General features: G+C 46.3%; 1 protein-coding gene across 8 annotated transcripts in view; it reads right to left on the minus strand.

Annotated features, from left to right (window-relative positions):
• PRRC2B (proline rich coiled-coil 2B) overlaps nucleotides 1-16,461 on the minus strand; it is a 50,163-nt gene that overhangs the window by 23,036 nt on the left and 10,666 nt on the right. For all 8 annotated transcript variants that reach the window (XM_058423128.1, XM_040083414.1, XM_040083419.2 and 5 more), the window contains exons 2-13: nucleotides 10,099-10,266; nucleotides 9,012-9,189; nucleotides 8,697-8,799; nucleotides 7,695-7,767; nucleotides 4,879-5,022; nucleotides 3,998-4,239; nucleotides 3,520-3,641; nucleotides 2,932-3,074; nucleotides 2,247-2,337; nucleotides 1,654-1,846; nucleotides 971-1,286; nucleotides 148-344 (exon numbers count right to left, since the gene is read on the minus strand). In XM_058423128.1, the coding sequence (XP_058279111.1) occupies nucleotides 148-344; nucleotides 971-1,286; nucleotides 1,654-1,846; nucleotides 2,247-2,337; nucleotides 2,932-3,074; nucleotides 3,520-3,641; nucleotides 3,998-4,239; nucleotides 4,879-5,022; nucleotides 7,695-7,767; nucleotides 8,697-8,799; nucleotides 9,012-9,189; nucleotides 10,099-10,213 (1,917 nt within the window). In that variant the 5' untranslated portion in view covers nucleotides 10,214-10,266. The remainder of the gene's footprint in view (nucleotides 1-147; nucleotides 345-970; nucleotides 1,287-1,653; nucleotides 1,847-2,246; nucleotides 2,338-2,931; nucleotides 3,075-3,519; nucleotides 3,642-3,997; nucleotides 4,240-4,878; nucleotides 5,023-7,694; nucleotides 7,768-8,696; nucleotides 8,800-9,011; nucleotides 9,190-10,098; nucleotides 10,267-16,461) is intronic.

Raw genomic sequence — 16,461 nt, forward strand, 5'->3', positions numbered from 1 at the left:
ACAGGGTATTTCCATGATCAAAAGTACTTAAAAAGGCCAGGGCAAAACACCATTTATCTCCTCCCAGCCCGAAGACTGATGGTGTTGAGAACTGAGCAAATACAGTGGTTTAGTGGGGGTCCAGAAAGCAGGCTGTAAGCCAATTACCTGCTGCTGTTGTTGCTGCTGCTGCCTCTGGAATCGTGGGGGAAGAGATTTCTGGTATTTGTTGAATTCTTGTGCTGGCGAGGGAGCTTCTCTGAGCTCCTCCTCACTGCTGCTTTGGGCTGCTGCTGCTGCTGGAGCAGGACTTTCCTCTTCCAGATAGCCAACAGAGGCATCCTGCATGTGAAACTCAGGGGTTGCTGCAGAGAAGAAAAGAAGCCCTGAAGAGCTTGCTCGTGACAGAGCTGGGAGTGCACCACCACCACACAACATACACAGGTGTTGGCATGTCCTGACTGCAATACATGGCTGAACCTTACTACAATCATATCTAGCATATCCTTTACCTTGACAGGTAGAGGTTTTGTCCATCTTGTTTCAATGATAAATTCTGAGATCCTCCTTTGCTATCAGCCTTCTGCTTAAGCACTGGAGATAAAGTCCTTTTCCCCTGTTAGTCCTTAAACCTGCCAGCACTTACTAGTTTTCTGATCTATGGCCACGAGCACTTAATATTATCATCCAATCATGAGAAGCCCATGAGGCTCATTCCAACACGGCCTCTGCCAGCACAGCTCACTCACTAAGCACAGATAAAGGCAACTAAAGAAGTTTGTATTTATTTTAATAGCTTTTTTTTTATTTCATCAACCTTTGTCAACAACGCTAAATACTCTGCAGAATACAAGCAGCAGCTGATCTCTCAAGGGCAGCTGAAGAACCCTCTGAACACTCCCTCTCAGGAACTCCCCCACTCCAGGTAAGAGATCAGCACAATGGCAAAAAAAGCAGTTTTTACAGGGTGAGGCAGGCAGTGTTTCTGTACCTTTACGGAAAGCATGGCCATTCTCTTGTGTAGTGTTTTTCTCTGTGCTGGGAGGTCGCACATCCTCATTCTCTGTGTGTTTCTGTGTCTCCACACTCTTCTGAGCCAGTTTGCATTTCTGATCAAGCTGCTTGAGCTTTGCAGCGCAGGCTGCCAGGCGCTCCTCCCTGGCTCGCCGCTCCTCCTCCTCCCGCCGCCTCCTGGCTCTCTCAACAGCCTCAGAGATCTCAGAGTGCACAAACTTCTGTCTCACAGGCACCTTTTCCTCTTTATCCTCGAGGGACTGCTGTCTGAGAACACTTCCCAGTGCGGGTTTCTGCCAGAGAGAAAACATTCCTCCATCAGCATGACCCAAACAGCTCCTCCATCTTGAGATCTGCATCCCATGCTGATGATACCCCTTCTGACTCCCTCCCCACTACCCTCAAGCACAAATCCCCCTGTTACTGGGAAAAGTTATTACTATTTTGTTCAGTAACTCCATTTTCTCACTGACAACCCCACCGTTCGGGACCAACTTCAATTTCTTTTCCCTAGTGGAAGTGCTATGCAGATAGAAATCTCTCCAGGTGGATATAAACTAAGAACAGAGAAATTCATCAGCATCCCATTTCTAATAAAATGTCAAACTGGCCTCTTAAGGACAGTTGGGCTTTCAGTTCACCCACATGAGTTCAACCTACCTGGTATTCTGAGGCAGAGCTCCAGCCATTCACCTTCCTTGGAGGCTGCTGTGAATCCTGCGCTTTCCGGACTGGCCGGGACAAGCCAACTGAATCATTCCAATTCTTTCCTTCCTCCAAGGTGTGCTTGACATCTGCACTGTCTGCAGAGCTCAGGGACAACTGTCGCTGCCTTCTGGGATCCCAGCTGTTCCTGTCACATAAACAGCTTTATTACTGCGTTTGCTGCTTGCCTCAAAAAGCACTTGCAGCCTGATCAAGGCAACTGACTCTAATAAAAAGGAAAGATTACAAAAAACCACCAGAGCAAGTGATGTGCTTCTCTTAAAGTGCATAGGGATCAACTCCACTATTATGCAGCAGAATAAAGCTGAGAAAAAAAGAGGAAAGAAGCCTGGTAAACTGGCAGTCAGCTGCTGGACCCACACATATCCTTGAAGACCACTCAAACACTGCCCAGCAAAATCAACAAAGTCACAGCAACAAATCAGAGGGATTAAGACTCCACATGTTCTTAGAACAAGTTTTTAAATATCTTGGTATTGTTCTCTTTTGCTGAAACAACTGTAGGTGCAAATAGAGTGGCTTCTTACCACTTCTGTCGTCCATCTTTAAGAGTTTCTTCCTCTTCTTCATCTTCACTAAACTTTAGTTTCTCAGAGTAATCTACTTCATCATGAATGCCTACGAAGGCAGAAAGCAAGAATAGATTTATGAGAGGAAAGAAACAAGTCCCTTGTCCTGGTAAAGTTTATGCTCCCCTTTAGCAATAAATTATACAGGACACACAGGCTTGGCATGAAGTACTCGCCAAGTCCAATGTCCAGCACTGGTCCTGGAAATCACAGAATGGCTTGGGTGGAAGGGACCTTTAATGTCATCTACCAACATCCCTCCATGGGCAGGGACAACTTCAACTACATCAGGCAAGAAATGTGAGCAGCGTGGACACACACTACTGAACAGCTGGGCTGGTCCCAGAGGAGGAGCAGCAAACAGCCTGGGACTGGGGGCTGCAAACGAGGGGACAATCATCAAGCCAGACTGTGTGCATTTGGATACTGAATGCCATGACTGAAAAGGCAGGACTAACTCTCCTTCCCAACACCCACAGTGCTACCCCTCCTGCTGTGCTTGGTGTTTTCAGATTTTAGGAGTCTTCAGATCCGGTTCCTTGAGCACAATGTGATGGAAGGATCAGAAGGATCCATTGTGTCATCATTTACACCAACAGAAATTTCACAGCTGCACAAAGCTCAAGCATGAAGGCACTTTTACCTGCCCATCCATCGTCTGCATCATTGTCCAGCTCATCCAGCCCCTTCAGGTTCTCTGCATTGATGATGGTGGGCCGAGGCACTCGCTCCATCTGCTGCCGAAGTGGGCGTGTTGGGCGAGACAGGCTGAGCCTGTTCTCTTTTCTGTGGGAAAACACAGAATTGGTCAGAAAGAGCAAAAAGAGAATCAAACAATGCAGAGCTGAGTTTGTAACACTGGATCAGTCCTTTTCTACTACGCACTTATATACAATGCATCCTAGTTTCTCTCCCTGTCCAGCAGTTTCTTTCCCTTGTCTACCTGGTACCTACTTCCTAGAACTCAGAGATGAGAGCTGCAACTCCTCTAGTCCAGGATGACACACCAATTCCCATGTCCACCTGCTCTTCAGACACACAATGCTCACAGCCTTGCAACATTTCAGCTGCTGTTGTAGCTGGAGAAAAGCACTGCTGTTTTGGGTAAAAAGCAGGTTTCCCCGCTGGTGCCTGCAGCTTCACACATACATTGTGTGAATTCTTGCCTAGCTTAAGGTTCACGTCACACCCTGAACCTGCCTCTCAAGTGGGAAAGCAATGGCAGCCTTACCCATCCTGGTCATTCATCTGGAATTGTCTGAAAGGTACTCGGGGCTCAAGCCGAAGCTGAGGAACAGGGAAAGACCCTCGGTCCAGCGATGCAGGGGTCTCGGATGGCTGTTGTGGACACATCTGGAATGAGGCAAAGCACAGCAGCCTGGTTTTTCACTTTGTCACAGGAAGGTTTACCCAGGTTAGGTTACAACATGTGCATGGTAGCTGCACCCGCACAAAGGGGAAAGAAACATTTCACATCTGGCTGCCCAACAGGCCACATGCTAACGGTTCCTGCTGCAGCTCCAGAGGGAAAGGGACAACTTCTCCTTCGGCTGAGCAACGCTGTGCTACACGACAAGAGAAAGGTCCCTGAGCAAATCCTGGCAGCCAACTGAGAGTCCAGAAAACACATCTCAGCTGACTTCAAACCGCCCCCACCATTATCTGAAGAATGAAAGACATCACAAAGGTGTGGAGAAAGGGTGACTCACAAAAGCAGGTAGCATGTCATGGTATGTGGGTGGCTGGTAGACGTTTCCCATGAACTGCGAAGCCCCTTTGCGGACGGGCTGAGCTGGGCGGAGAGACGGCTCCTTGGCATCGCTGGCGCTCGCTGAGGAGGGGGCCCCGTCTCCAGTGCTGGAGGTCTTGCTGCCCAGCTCAGCAGGGGAGGCGGTCAGAGATGTGGCAGAGGTGACGTTCCTCCCACCGCCCTCCCTCCAACTGGTGACATCTGGAAAAGAGGTGATAATTACGTGAGTATTTGTAAACGCAGGCAGCCACTCTGCCAGAAAGTCTCCACGCCTCGAGTACTCTGGTCAAGCCCTAATTACTCCAAGATTGTAGAAAAATATCAAGGACCAAGAAAAATTTCCAACAGTGTTTGTTTTCTTAAGAGAGGAGCAGCATCAGCTGTCACTAAGTAATTGCTGCACCAGTGGTGTCCTTATTTGCCAATAAACCTGAACTCCTACCACAGCGCTCCCCATCTCCACAGTCCTCGCCCTGCAGAATTAAGGTCAATTAAATGCAAAACCACTCAAAGACAAGCCACATTACACCACACGCTAATTTCACTGTGGCTCCCCCAGCCCAGGAAGGGGCCTGCTTTGCAACATCACACAGCAATTTTTATTAAACAGCGTAGCAGATGACAGTCCATACTTGGCTTTCCGGACCACAGAACATAGCACCACATGCCGATCTGTGAGCATCTGCTAAGCAGCCTGACACATGTAATCTCATAAGAAGATAAAAGGAAATGCAAGGATGGAATTCTTGGTACTACTGTGAACTGGCACTCCCTGCCCAAAACGGAGTCAATGGAGTTACTGAGCTGGGATAAGGCAGAAAGACACAATTCTCCACTCACTCTGGGGGCGGAGGCTTGGTCCTGGCCCATACGACGGATCTAAGGCGCCCTTTTCTTTGCCAACCTTGTCCTGCTCGCCAGCTGCTTTCAGCGTCGGAAATTCCTCGGGAGAGAAGGATAACAGTCGGCTTGAGGCCCTTGAACCTGTCAGACAAATAAGTGTGGGACTCAGAGAAGATCCTTCCATTGTTTCAACTCCCTTATGAGATCAGGCTGGAAATGAGTTTCCTGGGAATCTGGGCCTCTAGCATATTTAAACCCAAATTACTATCGTAACAGCACCTCACCTCACATCCCCAACACTCTCAGACACTGTCACCAACATGACAACACATGTCCTCACCCAGCACTCCCACACTCGGGATCTTCATTTAAATTCTCACATTCAACGATGTCAGTGAACTTTCTCAGCTTCCAATTATTTTTGTGAAGTACGGAATTCAGACAGAGGCAGAGATACGAATTCTGCACGATCGCTCATAAATGATACCCTGCTATCAAGTATTTGACATTTCTATTCAGACTCTTTTTGCTCAGACCTCACTCTGTCAGGGAAGTTTATTGTTAAAATTCCTGTCAATGCATCAGTGACAACACAGGTAAGGACAGGTGTTCTATGCTCTCCTCCCTGCTGTGGTATTTTCAAGATGCAGATCACTGGACAGATCAGGCCAATTTCTAATCACTGGCAAATTGTCTTGCTGAGTCATCAGTCACCCCAGAACAGTTCTCTGTCAATTCTAAAGATCTGCCAGTGACTGGAACACGAAACAGAGCAATTCTCCTAAATCTATTGGCAAGATACCACTGAAAAAAAGGAAATTACAAGCATTACTGTACTATTACACATTAAAAGAATTGCTTTTTTTGAGAACTGTTTCTTAGTGTTACTTGGCTAAAGTTCTCTTAAAAAGGGCATTTCAGAATTACATTAAAAGTATCAGGAATCTATCAAATGAAGATCTGACAAGAATCTCATCTATCTTTCTCCTTCCTTGCCCTGAAGAATCAAGACAGACTGGCTTAAGTAATTTTTACTTTCTGGAACTTGCATACTGCTCAAGATCTCCCATGTGAAATTTCCAGCTAAGACTCTGCAACAGCTACACGAAACACCTTCAGTTTTAGACAGATTAAAATACTTGAGAAGGACATTGCCTAAATACATTGCAGACTTGCTGAAGAGTTCTGATTTTCACTGAACTAGAATGGCACAGGTGTCTTTCAGTAGAGACATCTACCCCCAGGTAAGGCTACACCATGTAAGGACTAGTTATGTGCAGCCATTAACAATTTGTACTCTAACCCTAAGCAGCATCACACTGAAAAAAAAGTTTGCTGCCCCTTTTTTTCCCCTCCAAATGTCCTTTATATAAAAATACCAGCATGGAGAAGTCTGTAATTAATTTATTAGACCACATTTCTTCAGGATACACCCCCCCCAAGAAGACTTTACAGCCCTTTAAGACTCAAAAAGAGGAAAAAGCAAGAGACTCTCCTCCTTGTCTGTAATATCTGAACTAGCTTAGAAGGAAAAACAATTGTTCAGTGTCACTAGAGAAGAGGTACAAGCATGGGATGGTCTAAGAATTCCTTTCAGACAGATTTCTGATGCTTCTGTGATTCAATTACCTTCTAATTAAGCTGCTCTTAGCCACATGGGCAACTGTTCTCTTGGGTTGAGAACTCTATATTGTTAAGTGTGACCTAGAATGAGTTTTCAAAAAATCCTTTATGAACATTGCTAGATGATCAGATTTCAAAATGACTGTACAGGCATCTACAAAGCAAGACTCAAGGAAGTACCAATTAACCAAACAAGAGAGTCTTTGCACTGGCCACCAGCCACAGGCAAGTACAAGTTTCTGCTTTAACACTTAGCCTTTGAGAAACACCCTCTCATTAAGGGCCTCATTTAATTTAGGGTAAACTTGTCCCCTGTTTCTGCAATCAGCAGCTGTCTCAGTTCTTTCAAATCTCTCTGCAATTTCACTTGACAAGTGAATTGTTCCAGGTCTGTTCACATTAAAACAGTGGAAGTGAGCTGTTATTCTCACTGTGGTTTTAATGGCACTACTCAGTGCAGCTGGAAACCACCTCCTGTGTGGAAATGGATGCAGCTGAAGACAACTAAACTCGCAATTCATGTTAACACTGCTTCAGGATTCTCAGTCAAGCAGAAGCCATTAGCAGCACAGTTACTGAGGGAGACTTAACAGCAAGGCCTCAGCCAATGTGCGAGTGCACCTTGCAGCAGCTCCACTTCCACCCACGGACACTGCAATTCCCTTGGATCACCAACACTGTACAAGAACATTCCAGCCTCACTTCTGATTACCCAGTTAGGTGAAGATCTCCTTGCTACTGCCCATGGAGATGCCTGTATTTCCCCACTCCAATGTCCCTTCTCCTTTCTTCTCTTCTAAACCATTCCCTCCCCTGTTCAGTGTTTACTGCACCTTTGTTAGACACTGCTCTGGGCTGACAGAAGATGCTCATGGGGGCAAATGTTTCTTTGCTCCTTCAGAACCTACACCTTCCACAACTTCCTGCTGCATCTCAAGAGCATGATTTGCTCTGGTTCAATGTGGCCACAAAACACATTCTGTTCAAGCCATGTCTTGTGCTGGCAGTGCTGAACTGATTCAACTGCATCATTCCAACCAACACACCACAAAGGCTGGAAACAGGACCCAAAAGGCTTCACTCCCATTCTGCACCAGGCTGACAGGGAGGGCAGGAAGAAATGGAGTCCACCCCATCTCATGCCTGCCTGGGAAAAGCAGACACATGCCAGTTCTGGTTCTCATACTCACCACCTTCTTGTCCTGCTGGCTTTCCATTCAGCTGTGCCCATGACTTTGGTCCACCTGGCACTGAATTTGTACTCTGAAAACAAAACAAAGCAAAAAGAAACCTCAACATGGATCAGTTAAGATTCGTGACTGCTTCTCATTTCCTGGCTGGCACCTGCTATGATTCAGGCTTCCAGATCACCCAGATACCACAGGTCCTCACAGCTTCAAGCTGGGGCTAGTCAGCTGTTCCCCACTCCACTGTACTACAACGCTACAGTAAAAATCCTCTGCTTTGCCCTAATGTCTCCTCTGCCCATTTTCACCGACTACTTCCCCAACTTGTACTCTCATCAAGCTTTCCTTTTCTTCTGCATTTTCCCAAATGGTCTCCTTAAGCTACCAGATTTGTCCCATCCTACACCTCAGTTTACTCTACTTTCTCGTGCATTAACCACTCTTCTCCTCTTCAAAACACAACTCCTACCCTGATTCCCCTGAACCTCAAGGGCCAAGAATTTTTTTTAAACCAGAAGTGTGAAATCTGCAACACACAGGGGGGCCAGGTCCTTGCACTCTCTGGGACACCTTCTTACTCGCCAGTAGCTTTTTCAGGTTCTAACACTGGCTTACTTTTCCCACATGGTCAGATCTCTTCCCATCAAATCTCATCAGGCTGGGAGCAAGAGCAGGATCTGCTGTCACCAAGTATGTTTGAAATACAACCAAATCAGAATAGTTTAGAAGTGCTAACCAGCCATCCCACATTCCAGCCATTTCTTCCTAGACTGCAACTAGACTTACTGCACACATTTGAGAAATATAGTCCCGTGTATGTTACTTCTCTAACTGCAGCACAATGCTCCTGGTGCACAGCAGCTTGGAGTCAAGAGAGTCACTTCCACAATAACTGATTATACAGGACGTTTTTCTTAAGCACAAGGCAACACACGCAATTAAAGCCCTCAAGCCGCCTGGGGACAGGGGAAGTCGGGTGGCAGTCAAGAGATTGCTGGTACCTACCTCCTGACTGATTGACTGTGTCGGCTTCTGTAAATTGGAGACAGATTTCTGCAAACCCTGCTGCGGCAGCGACTCCTGCAGCTGTGCAGCCGTCGCACTGGAACTGAGCAGAGACAGCAAAGGTGAGACCAAAGGGGAAGGAAGGCAGGAAAACAACTCCTGGCAATATGGCAGTTGCTAAAAGATCAAGCCAAAACATTGGCTCTGCATCTGAACAGGCAACAGAGAACTGATCACTGTAAGGTCTGACATCAAGCACAGCCGTGCACAACCACTGCTGCCTGCCAAAACTTACCAAAGATTCACTCTACCCACCTCTTTTGGTCTGGCTGATCCTGCTTGTTTGCCCATCCTGTACCGTCCTTGGGTACTATAATGATGTTGGGGTCGTTTCCTTTGTTCTCAGACTTCAAGCTAGGCAAATTTGCAGGAGGTGGCATGCGCCGGGCAGCAGCAACTTTCCCAAGACTCTGTAAGCCATGTCTAGGAATAACTAGTGAGAAAGGAACAGCAGCAGGTCAGAGAGCTGTATCCTGCTCTTAGTAACCTTAACTAGGAAGCTGTGGCTGGGTGCAACCCCAACAGAAGTGCTGCAGCTACGTCAACACTCAGGTTGTTTCCCACAGGACTACAGATGCAGCCGTCTGTTGTAGCAGCTGGCAAACAGCTCCTGCAGCGGGAGGGAGAAAAATCTTTCTCCTTGATGCTCACAGAGTCTTTTAGGAGGATTTGCAGAGGTGGCTCTTTCATTTCACCAAGGAGAAGCAGCACTACGTTTTTACAGCTCAGGGAAATGGCCACACAAGTCCACCTCTTAGCAAAGGTGACCTAACCCGGGAATCACAAGGTCTCAATGCTCCAGCTCTATCCACCAGACCTCATTTATTAAGGGAGTATTTTATTTTTTTGTTTTCTATTCTCACACCAAATCCAGAGCCAGTCCAGGTAAGGTCGTTTTTTTGAACCCACTACTTACTTTTGCTCGTATTTCCACTGCAAAACCTACTCAGGTTCTTTCCCAGTGGCCTTCAATCCTTGACTCTCACCCCACACAAGGTCTGACCAGCTTAAGGCACCTCAGTCAGCTCAGGTGCCCTGCCCTGGCACAACCTAAGGCCCTGGTAAGGCTTCCACTCAAGTTTGCTACCTGCCCACTCTGCAGCAAGGACACAGACTAAGCAAGAGGCCCAAGAACCCCCAGCTGTTCTGTGTAATTCCTCTGTGTCTCCACAATAACAGCAGCACAAAGAGCCATGGACATTTTCCTCTAGGTCTTAATGAAACACAGCTTTGACACCTGCACCAACACTGCAACCCAGCTGCTTCCCAAAGGGCAAACAACCTGAATGAGCTCTGCAACAATACTGGAAGACATGAAGAGCTTTCTGGAGGTGTTTCTTACCTGTAGTTCTGATAGCTTCTATTGACTTTCCTTTATACTTATCAAACAGGCTGAGAGTCGAGTACTTGCTTTTCCCATCCTTTCCCTTGGTTATTTGCCCCAAACGATCGGACATTGCGATGAAATGTCATCTAGTAAGGAAATTTCTCTGCGCCGCTCCTGATCTGCCTTTTAATGGAAGAGAAACAGAAAAACCCCATCAAATGGATTTGTCAGTCACGGACAAGCAAAACGCAGAACACACACGACAGCAAGAACTGAACATACTCAGAGGGCACACACACCAAGTTAAAAGTTTTAACTCCCTCCTCTTTAGTCACAAGAAGCTTTTGGGCTTTAAGATTCACAGACTGAATTTAAAAAACTGGAGGAACACACTTCCCATGGCATCTTTTCTTCTGCCACTCCAGGGCTGAAAGAAGTGAGATTCTTCAAGTATGAGAACACAAAAGAGGGGGGTCAACAAGTCCTTGGTTTAAAAGAGTAAGGCTGACAATAAACAGCTAAACATAAGGATTCCTAAACATAAATGCCAGGAAAGTGCTGCATCTTTGTATCTTATACCACACTGGAATTTATCATTGCATTTCCCCCGAAGCACTGGGTTTGTAATGTTTAGATTATGGTTCTACACTGGCCACAGTTATAGCAGCAATTAATGCCTTGACAGCATCACTGGAAGGCAACAGAACTATTTCTACAAATCCCCTTTTTCCATCAGCTGCATGAAAGAAAGTTAAGGATTCAGAAAAAACCTGCTCAACTGTACCAGATTCAGATTCTTGAGCCTCAGAGTTCAGCTGTTCTACTATGAATTCTCCAAACACATTATCAAAAAATTACATTCCTCTGTTGCTGGAATCTTGAACATAATTTAGCTTGAAATATACTTTCCGTAACGGATGTGGTTTGTTAATTTTTTCAATCTGATCTTTGCTGGCACAACGTGCTGTGAGTAACACCCATCATGCAGGCAGTCTCCTTACTTTGACTTTTTGGCTCTTGCAGCCTGGGATGAAGCAGAAACATGCAATACTCACACTGTACATCAACTTTTATGTCAGAAAAGACACTTTGCTTACTTTCAATGGACCTATCTTTCTTTTTTTTAGAGCATCACGCTGTTCTAATTTTCCTCAAATCTAAGAGCTTCATCTAACCTTTTCACACATAATTTAGATTTCCAGATTTCTCGTTGCAAAGCCTCTACTTCAAGCCCAAAACTGGTGGCAGTTTCATTTTACCATCTGCTAGGTCCCGTTCTAGGGTTTCAGCTCTGTGTTGGGAGTAACAAAACACTACATACATGTGTGCGTATATACGTATACAGACACACACACACATATCTTGGATCTTGACACACCTCACGCTTTCTGAAACGCATCCAGCTGAAAGCCTTTTTCCAACAGACAGCAATCATTCTTTCTGAAAGAAACTGTATCTGACCAAAGGCTACCATTCCCACCAGCGATGCCTTATCAAACACAATTTGCAGGTAAGAGGATTAGTCCATCCCACATTATGTACAAATTAAAGCACAGACTGTGAACACGCTGGATAGAGCCAGACTGGGAATGCACTGCCAACTGCAACTGGCCCAGTAAAGTCCATCTAAAGGCTGCTGCTGGGAGCAGGTGTCTGATCAATAACCCTGGCACTACACAGCATTTGTACTTGCACTGCAGGATTTCAACCACGTCTGTCAGGAGCAAGAAGCCATGAAGTCTGTACTAGGGTGGTCAGGGAGAGAGGAAGGGAAGTGTTTTCTGTCATTCAACAACAGCATACACAGGATGCTCAGGAAAATCACCGGGCTCCCCGAAAAGCCCCACACAGCATTTCTGCTGGACCACCACACGGGGCTGCAGCATGAAGGCTTTGCAGACACAACGGGGCTGGCTGGCAGTCTTGAGGCACCTCTTCCCGCAGAGTAGCAAACACATCTTTGGCTCCAGTCTGGTGCATCTTTGCTCAGATGGCCACCATGTGCCAAAGAAAACAACAGCTCCTCCCTCACTTACCCATTTGCACCGTATTTTATTAGTAGGACAGACATAAAAGAGAGGGAGAAAACACACTGATTAGCATAAACTTGGCAGGAAAGCACAAGTTGGACTGAGAACAATGAGCTTTTTGAAGGGGCAGAGTTGTGGGGAGCCTCGGAGCAGAACAAAGAGCAGAGGGTGCTGTGCTGGCAAGAGCACAGCCACCTGCTGTTACAGGTATATTGCCCCTTGCAGAGGGAGCCTGGCTCAGGGCCTATCCACACCATGTCAACCCTGTACTAACCTCACAATAAAAGCAGTAAAATCTACTTTGAACTTTAGAAAGCTCAAACCAGACAAAATTAGAAGGTGTTTAAAAATAACCCAACAATAACAAACCACCTACCCAGATCAGGTTCAGGAGTTATCTGGTTAATAGAAAAGCCCTGAGTTCCTGAAAGTCAGTGTGCAAACAGCACACAGGGCAATGCTGCCAAAGAGAAGCCCTGACAACGGTTATGTAACCGGGTCTCAGCTGCCTCTTGATTACATCTTCTATCATTAAAAGGATTCAGGAAGAATAAACAACCCACATCACAGCAGAGGAGCTGGGGACATGTCAGGATAAAGCCCCTTGTCAAACTTTCTGGGACAGACAAAACTGCTGCCTGGATAAATGAAATTTACTTTCTTCTTCAATGCTCTGAAGACGTGAAACACAGCTTTGTTCGTGTGTAATGTGTGTGCTCCAAAGGGGAAAACAAGACCACGGAGAAGTGGAGCAATTTCCATAGTCACTGTGCTGAGAGACTGCAGCAGCACTGAGCTGGGTCCGAGCTGTTGGACTGGTAGGACCTTGCTGCCTGTCCTTCCTGCCAGCTGCAGATCCCAGCTACTCCAAGGGTGTATCAGCCAGGGAGATCATTCAGCACCCAGTTCACCCACATCACTTCAAAGAGGCCACAGAGCCTCCCAAGGCTGGCACAACACTGCACTATCTTCCCATCACACAGCTAAGCAGGGAATCCAGGCAGGGATCATAAAGGCCTTCTAGTCTTGAAGAGCAAAGCCATTTCTGATAAAAATCGTGGCTCATTTAGAACTGAACTGCCAGCCTGCTTGCTCATTATTAGCAGAGCTGGAACTAGAAGGCACACGCTGATACTGACAAGTGAAAACTGACAGGCTCAGCAGAGCCTCTGACCTGTGCTCAGGGTTCCTGTGCCCAACAGCTGACCCTGAAGAAAGCAATATCCCCTGTCACAGAGAAATCATAAAAAATCCATCACCAGCATTAGTGCAAGGTTCCTCTGGGTTTATAGAGGTCTGTGGGGGAAGGTTTGCTAAGAGTTTCAGCATGGAGGGTAGCTCTTCTCATTCTCAGGACTTGCAGTGTCTCCTACCATATCCAGGGACAGCATCAGACAGCAAAACACCGAATGTCTGAGCAATCACAAAATACTGCAGTATGACCAGTTTCATTAGAGATCCCAGGATAGAAGTAACTGCACCAGAAGCACTTGAGCAGAGAGCTCCACTGCCCAGGCATACGCATGTCCACACCGTACCACCCAGGATCCAATTTCTGCACATTGACCCTGTCTAACTGCCTTTTAAAGGGGTAAATTCTAATCCAGAAAGCAACAGTGACATTTTAATGTCTTTAAGACATAAGACTTACAAGCATGTAAGTCTTGGAGTTATAGCAGGAATCTACCAAGACTGTCCTGCAAAAAAAACCCATGAGAAAACCTTGAGTTACTGCCACTGGTAACAACAGGAAACCCCTGAGCTGAACACACAGTCAAACGGAGGGAGTCCTGACAAACAGGATTGTCCACAAAGCTCTTTGCAAATCTATGTATGCAGGAGGCTGGGCTGCTGGTGCTTTATTCACAAGACTTCAATGGAGCTTGAGTATCTGGAAGTCAGCCAGCCTTAGCTGAGCAGGGCAAACAGATTTATGAAAGGTAACACACATACTAGAAGGAATCACTTCAGCTACTCACACACCACTGAGCTCTACACCGAGCACAGTCCTGACTACTGCAGACCTTCACTCCTTGCTCACTTCACAGCAGCAGTCACCAAAACAAAACAAAAGGATGGAGATCAACAGCAAAAAGGCTTTTCTCCACAAGCAGGAAAATTCCTGGCATGTAATTTTATACAAATTGTTCAAAAACTCACAGGCTGGAAAAGCTAAACAGTACTTTCAGAAGAGAAAAGTGTCTGGAGTTATGTTAAACTGAAATACATCGTGGTTCCTAATGTTACCTGCAATGCAAAACCTTTTAAAAAAACACAGTATGGTTTTACAGGAGATTAATGATGTTCACTCTTTAAATACACACATATGTCAATTTTACTTGTACTTCCATAGCTGAACATTTATCTGTCAACACAGAGATACTACTTCTGGCACACGTTCCACCAAGAACCACCTATTTGTGAAACACCACCTGCCTCAGCAATGAAAGACACCACTGGCTGCCCTTGGGAGGGCTTTGGTGAGACACTGTCATCACCTGCCTGGGACTTGCTGTCAGATGCACTTAGATCCTGCAGAAGCCCTGTCTGGGCCATGCAGGGATCATGAGCCTAGCAAGGAAGGGACCAGATGAGCACCCAGTTCCCAGGAAAAACTGCTTAGTAAGGCAGGGAGCAACAGGAGAGTATCAGCATCCAAGTACAAAGTCAATGGGATCAATGCAGAAGAGATGTGCAGCAAGCAGAGGCTTTAGCAAGAGTCTAAGACACAAACAAACCTCTCACTGTCGTTCTACTGCATTATTGCCAGAGGGAGATGCCAAGATTTGCTGGTACACCTGAAAAAGGCCCTGCCAAGATCTGGATGTAACAGCAAACACAGTGCCAGAAAACTGCACCAAATCCTGCCAGACAGGGAGAAGCAAGTCAGGAGTCTGCAGTGCAGAGAAGAGATAACATACCTCATCACTGAGCTCCTGATTCACAAGCGGGACACTTCTTGCTTAGCTCAATAGGCATATTTGGTGCTACCAGTTCTTCTAATCCTGCACAATTCCAGCTTCTCTCCATCTCCCATGAATCTTGGCTCAGGAAATGGGAGACCACGATCACATCTGCCATGATTTGTTGCAGAGGTATGCTGTTAGCCAAGCAGTACTGTTGAAAGTTGTCTGCCAGAGGACTTGCCTGCTGTCCAGCCCCATCCTCACACCTCTAAGTCAAACCTCCTGGGACTTGAAATGTGGAGCAGGACTGTGAAGAGGAGAGTAGAGTCTTCTGGACAGTAGATCTATCATTAACTCCACATTGTGGAGCTCTACAGGCAGTGGTAAACATGACAACAGGGACAGGGGACAGAAAGGGCATGTCCCGTCTGATGACCTGACCTCATTTTCTCAGTTCCGCATTCACCAAGCTCACCTGCTGCCCCCTCTTCTGAATGTACCAACAAGGCTGGGAATCACAACTGATCAGTGAATCACTGCACATTCCAAGAAAACAGGTCTTTGCAATGTCAGGTTTGGTGTTAAAATACAGAAGCTTCACCTCTCTGCTAAACAGCTTTTCCAGTGCTGGGAAGGCAGGCAAGGCAAAGGCAGCCAGAGAGGCTGGAATTGTAACTTACTGTAAAACAGATAAAGCAGACTGGAAATCTGGAGAATAGCGCAATTGTATTTACACAAAAACATTAATGAGTTCTGTGGTCCTTTCTGTGCAGGCTGGACAGACAATACCACACCCTGGAAAGGAGCCCTGACCTCCAGTAATTGAGGATGCAGACAAAGAAATAGTTCATCCTGAGCATGCAAGACTACGGCAGAGCAAAAAAAAAAAAAAAAAGACAATCAGAAGGCTGGTCCACAGCCCACAGAAAGTACTTACGAGATCCTGTGCTCATGAAACTCCCCCTCTTTTTGAAAGCAACAGAAAACCCAAGGTGTGCAGTTAATTCTTCCCTTGAAAGGAGTGTCTGTTTACAACACAGAAACAGCCAGTTTCACCCATCTGCCCCACCATGCTGTCGAGAAGGAACTGACCCACTGGTGCCAGTTTGTCAGGAAGGTATAACCTTATCTCCAAGTCAAGAGGAAGTGCTGTAGGGCTTTCATAATCTGCAGGGAAGCAGGAAGGTGTCTCATGTGAAACAACCTGGAGGCACCAGCTACCAACATTACACTCCTTACCCTCTCATCCAGGCCCAGAAGGTGTTAAAGGAGACAAGGCACAGCACAAATTGAAGAAGAGCCTATTTCTTTGCTGTTACACATATCAGAGGAAAAACCTAGGGAGGACAAAACTGCTCAGTTCAACAAGGATAACCTGTGGCCTCAACAGATCCACATTCCAACCTCTTTGGTACAAGAGGAAAGTGACCTCCCCAATAAGG

The sequence above is a fragment of the Hirundo rustica genome, chromosome 20 (assembly GCF_015227805.2).
Source record: "Hirundo rustica isolate bHirRus1 chromosome 20, bHirRus1.pri.v3, whole genome shotgun sequence".
Taxonomy (NCBI): Eukaryota; Metazoa; Chordata; class Aves; order Passeriformes; family Hirundinidae; genus Hirundo; species Hirundo rustica.